This window comes from Triticum aestivum, chromosome 6B, assembly GCF_018294505.1.
Source record: "Triticum aestivum cultivar Chinese Spring chromosome 6B, IWGSC CS RefSeq v2.1, whole genome shotgun sequence".
NCBI classification, from domain to species: Eukaryota; Viridiplantae; Streptophyta; class Magnoliopsida; order Poales; family Poaceae; genus Triticum; species Triticum aestivum.
In genome coordinates, this window is record NC_057810.1 from 253559214 (window position 1) to 253565213 (window position 6000).

The 6000-nt window shown below is 39.2% G+C and overlaps 1 protein-coding gene across 1 annotated transcript in view; it reads left to right on the top strand.

Moving 5' to 3' along the window:
* Window positions 1–5488, top strand: part of LOC123139137 (uncharacterized) — a 47917-nt gene extending 42429 nt beyond the window's left edge. Inside the window, exons 4-9 of the mRNA XM_044558936.1 lie at window positions 1955–2597; window positions 2977–3095; window positions 3728–3914; window positions 4080–4262; window positions 4374–4566; window positions 5100–5488. Of these exons, the coding sequence (XP_044414871.1) occupies window positions 1955–2597; window positions 2977–3095; window positions 3728–3914; window positions 4080–4262; window positions 4374–4566; window positions 5100–5148 (1374 nt within the window). The 3' untranslated portion in view covers window positions 5149–5488. The remainder of the gene's footprint in view (window positions 1–1954; window positions 2598–2976; window positions 3096–3727; window positions 3915–4079; window positions 4263–4373; window positions 4567–5099) is intronic.
* Window positions 5489–6000: the final 512 nt, after the last annotated feature.

Here is a 6000-nt window from a genome sequence, read left to right on the forward strand (position 1 = left end):
AACCAACTAATTTAGGGAAAATTGGCCACAATACATTTTTTTGGCTTCTCTTCTCGACAATATTATTCAGTACAATGTATGTAGAAGACTGACAATGCATGGACAAGATTAACAGAGAACTCTGAACATTTGATTGAACATAGAAGTTGCAATATCAGAAAATTCCATTTGCCGCTCGCTGCGGCGAACTGTCGAGCAATCGCATAGAGCAGCGCACCGAGCGACAGACATGGGCCGACCCACTTATACATAGTGCGTCCAACCGGTTTTGGGAACCATCTAGAAGGTTCTCTAAACCGTGTTTTTTCCTGTATCGTTTTTTCTGGTTCTTTTTAGCTTTCTACTGTTTTTTTATTTCTAATTTTTTCTTTTTTCCTTTTCTGTTTCTTTTCTTTTTGTAGTTTCTGTTTCTTTTCTTTATGTTTTCTTAAATTTCACAACTTTGCAAAATTTGTTCGCATATTTAAGAAAAATGTTATTTTTTTCAATTTTTGTTCATGAGTTTCAATAAATGTTCCTATTTCAAATTTTGTTCGCAATTTAAAAAAAATCGTGTTTGAAACTTTTGTTCGTGAGTTTTGCAAAATGTTCCCGTTTCAAAAATTTGTTCACACATTTCAAATTTTGTTCGGGAGTTTCAAAAAATGTTCGCAATATTTTAAGCAATGTTTGTGTTTTCAAAAATATTTCACGAGATTGAAAAATGTTCTTGTTTCAAATTTGTTCACAAATTTCAAATTTTGTTCGGAGTTTTCAGAAAATGTTTGCGATATTTTAAACAATGTTTGTGTTTTCAATTTTATGGGTAGTTTAAGAAATGTTCTTGTTTCCTAAAATTGTTTACATTTTTCAAAATATTTGAGTCTTTTCAATTTTTTTCATGATTTTTAAAAGTTTTTGCGGTTTCATAGAGCATTAGGTTTTCAGAATTATTTTGTGATCAATATTCAAAATTTGTATTTTTGATCAAAATTCATTTTTTTCTGTATTTTGTTCACTTTTAATCAAAATTCAAAAGTTGACAATTAAAAAATTGTTCACGTTTCCAAATTTTGTTCAAAAGATGCAAAATATGTTTGCCATTTAAAAAATTGTTCCCATTTTCTTCACAAATTCAAAAAATGTTTGTGCTTAGAAAATTTCTTTGTAAATTTCGAAACAGTTTACATTTTTTTCCAGAAATTCAATGTTGCTCAAATTTCAAGTTTTGTTTATAAGTTCAGAAAATGTTTGGGAATTGAAAGAAAATGGTCCAGCTTTCCGAATTTGTCCACAAATTCAATAATAGTTCATGCTTTTCAGTTTTGTTCACATATTCAAAAAAAAATCTAGAAGTTTAAAAAAATGTAAACACTTTTTTTTTCAAAAATTCAAGAAATGTTCCCCTTTTCCAAAATTTGTTCAGATCATCGAAATGTTCCTATTTTACAAAATTCGTACGAAAATTTGGAAAATACTTTTATTTTGAAGAAATATTCATTATTTCGAAAAATTCAGTTGTAGGTGGTCATCGGTTCAACTCAATACATGGACTGTAGTTTTTGGGTTTTTTTGCGAATTAATGTTTAAGTTTTGTGGCTGTCGTATACGTCTTTAGCAGTCTCACTGCAAATTGAGCATGAGAATGTCTAGGACGCAGTGGTTTGTACGCCAGGTCAATCAGTATTGAAATCGCTTGATCGAGTTACAATGCTACCGCTATTTTCTTTTTTGCGATTTTTCAACTTAGGAACGTGCCGCCGCGTGCCACTGTGGGCCGGCCCAGGCTATCCGCGCCGCCGGCACTTTGCCGCAGCGAGCGGCCTATAGGGGCAGGCCAGGCGGGCGGCCCGCTGCGAGTCTCCGGATTTACACGGGCCTGAAAACCTAGAGCGGTGGGCTTATGCGGGTTAGAGTGGACGTCTCAGATTAATCCGACTATATGATCTAATGGCAAAAGGGGTCCCGCCCGTAGCATATAAAACTTCGCCGTGGCAACTCCGAGCCCGCCGAAACCCTAACCCTCCGCCCCCTCCTCTCTCGCGGAAACCTAACCCTGCCCCTCCTCTCTCGCCAGAGAAACCCTAGCCCTCAGCCCCGATGTCCCGCGGCCGTGGTGGTGGCAGCGGCCACAACCTGTCTCCTTCGCCAGGCGCTCGCGGCCGCGGCCACAGCTTGTCTCCTCCGCCTGGTGCTCGCGGCCGCGGCCTTAGCCTCTCTCCTCCGCCTGTCCCTCGCGGCCGCGGCGACAGCTCGGAGCTCTCCGCCGCAGCCATCGCTGCGGCCACGTCGTTCACGGGCTTTCACCAACTCTCCTCGCCCACGTTTGTCTCTGGATTTGGTTGCAGCTCTGGGCCGCTCTCCTGTACCGGTCGTCCATACCCCGAGCCACATCTTATCTTCACACCCGGTTTGGTATGGCTCTCCAGGCCTTCGTGGCTTCCAGACCCGCATCCTTGGGCCCTCCAGTCCATGGCCATCCACAAGTCTGGAAGACACATGTGACAGCTCTACCCCCGAGGACAAGGACGAGAACAGCGACAAAGAGATCTTTGGAGACGACCCTCAAGAGCCAGAGGATCTGAATACTGAGGCCTCCCTCATTGCTGGTTTAGCAGGTTTACATCTTCCCTTATTCTCCCGTGCACGATCCATTGTTGAATACCATTTTATCACTGGGATACATGTCTGTTGTGTTTACTTGCTTCAACTAGCAGCATGAGTACATGTATGAGGTTTCATTCGAATAGTTAGTATATATTCCAAATTGCTGCGTGATGTTTTCATTAATTTACCTCCCAACATATTTACTCCTGTTATGGAGGCAAGGCAGGGCATATTTATTTTTATTGAACACTCATATTGATAAAATGATTTGAACAATTTACTAGAAAAAATGGGTTTATGATGGATCCATTTGCTAAGTTATTATATATTTTATGGTTCCATTGTCTTCCTAGACAAAACTTTATTCTAATGCTGCCTTACTATTTGCAGACTCTGCTATAAGTAACTGGAATATTAAAATCCTATCTGATACTTTCCTACCAACGATGAGAAGATGCTCTCGTTATTTGCCTCCAAACTTATTCATTGCTGTTGTGGAGGAAAGGCAGGTCAGTTTTTTTCCTGGTTTAGCTTATTCTTATCTTAACTGTATAATTTTGTGGCAGTTATTTCTCCACCACATAAGCTGAAGTCTGTTAGTTCCATGATCAATTTGTCTACACAGTCCAAGCCTTTTAAACTGTCCATGTCTTGATCTGATTTCGTGCTAAAAATGGTTTGCTAGATAGGCTAATCTTGATCTAAAATCTGTGGCCAAGAGTTCTGCACTGCATGAGCTAAATTCTGTAATGTGATTAGTTGTGGACGCAACCTTATCTGGAAGGTCGCACTGTTTAACCAGCTTGCTGTTAAAATTGGGATATCTCTGTATTAATTTAATGCCAGTAATTTTTTCATTCCTTGACTCTCGTTAAGCTTCTTGTAGCATAGGTATGCTTCATATAAATATGAGGGACGTCCCAGCCATTTTAACTATGATGATTGTTATTATTACTTCAGATTTGATGGGGAAATTATTAAATTGATGGTGTGCTTTTGTTAACTGTATTCTAATGCTCTCATTTGTAAGGAGTGCCTGGATCAACTCATCCTTGGCAAACATTAACATAGAGGAGCCAAAATGTTTTAGTAAGCAGTTTGTCTATTTTTGCTTATCTAACATCTTGCGTATTGGTTTCAGGTTCTGATAACAGCATGTGATATACAAACCAATCATGAATTTCAGGAACTGGAATTCATGATTTCAACTGCTGCTCTGAGGGAACATGAAAATGTTCTCCATCTTACTGGACTTTGCATCAATGACAATAGAGCCTACGTTGTGTTTGACCTTCCCGCTGGTTCTTTAATTTATGAAAAGCTAAAGGGTATAATTTTCTGTTCTTTCTACATGTCTACGTATGTGCATATCCCATTAAGTCTGATTATATGCCATCAAAGGTTTAATTACGCTTATATGCCATCCGAATCTAGTTGTGCATTAGTCCATTTTCACGTGTGACTTGCTTATGTGTATATTTAATGCTGTGTAGGTGATGCTGGTTCCTTACAATGCTGCCAAATAGTGGATATTGCTCTTGGAATATGCGAGGGGTTTCTTTACAATATATCTTGTGGATTTGTGTCTGCCTGTCCCAGCTCTGACAATATCTGGCTTAAACTGGATGGTACACCGTTGTTGCTTGATGTCTCTGGATTGGGTGATGATTCTGCAGGTACTTATGCAAAAGTGCATTTAAGTCATAAGTCATTTCATTTTGTTTCCTTGGGCATAACTTTGCTTAGCAGTTAGTACAGTACTAATCTATAGGATACTACTATTGCAGAAACTGATGCCGTCCGTGCAATTGGACTCATTGTCTTAGAAATGTGCATGAATGCTTCCGACAGAGAGAGTTGCTCTTTCAAGAAAGTCACAATGCTTGCGAATCAGTGCGTCAGCGAACAATTTGATGAGAAGCTGTCGCTGGAATCTCTTCAGGAGGAATTGAATCAACTCAAGCGATCTGTTGGTTGTCTGTGAGTTCTTAACCTCTTATTGTGCTTGCTTAAAAATAATGTTGGTAGGGGCCTGATTTTTTGAATTAAGAAATCAGTTTGCGGTCTGAGTTCTCTTAACCTTGTTACTACGCTTGCTCGAAAATAATTTTTGTATGGGCCTGATATTTGAATTGTAAGTTTGCTATTGTGAAATTTCGTAGTCCGAATTATCTTACGGCGTCAACCCAGATCAAAGAATAGTTTGAACTACACTTCCATGTCAGATTCAAGAGTCAATTCGTGAGATTTAACCTTGTTATTTGTTTGCTTGAAAGTTATGTTGGTAGAGAAATAATCTTAGGGTACCAACTCAAATTAAAGAATACTTTCAACTACACTTCCATCTTCAATTTTTTGTTGGACTTGCATTATTTTGTCATTGCATCTTATCAAATCAGTGCTAAAAAGTCATTTGCTAATATTGTTGGCATGAACGTTGGCTTTTCTCCCCCTTCTGAGCTATATATGAAATGTAGATATTGACATGTTTTTTTCTTCTATGCCCTTTTCAGTAGATTGGAGGTAGATGATGCTGCTTCTCTCACAGGAGCTTTACACTGAAGTTTGTCTCAACGGAGAGCACTGGTTCAGTGATTGAATCAATGAGTTACTTTTTCCTTCTGGCAGTGAAGCTTCACGGAACGGTGCAACTCTCTTAGATGTTGAAGTGAACTCTACTTGAGTATTTGTTAATCAATGCGCATGGTCTTTTGGTCGACCTATTCATGTGATGACATATGTACATTTCTACTCGTGTTATATGTCCTTGTATGGAAGTCCATGAATAGCTCACTGTTCTTTAACTCTTTTGGGAGCCTTTGATTATTGTCTGCTTTTGTTTTGTTCTTAAGACTAATAGAGCACGCATCTTTCGGGAATCATTGTGCCTGTCATTCTGCAATTATTTGGCTCATTTTCGTTTTGTTGTTTATTCTGTTTTTAAGTGTGTATATTTTCTCATGTGTATTGTCGAGAATTTGGGTGGACGGCAACAACAATAAAGCCTTCAGTTCCAAACAAGTTGGGGTAGGCTAGAGGTGAAACTCATAAGATTTTGTGACTAACTCACGGTTCAAAACAAGTTGGGTAGGCTAGAAGTGAAACTCATAAGATTTTGTGACTAACTCACGGTTCGGGTACATGGATAGCAAAGCTTTCACGTGCCTCTGTCCATAGCTAGTTCAAGCACATGAGAATTTGGTTGGATGATGATGAAAATTATGAACAAAACTCATCATGCTTTGGTGCGCTCTGTGTGCCTTTGCCATGCCGTGAAAATCTATTCGTGATGTCTGAACGTTTCCACTCACGGTGACGCTCTCCGACGCAGCGAACGTTGTTGCTTGGTTGTTTCTGGTTCACCTGGGCACACCTTTCCAGTGTAAGCCTTGTTTGGTACTATGGTTTTTGAGG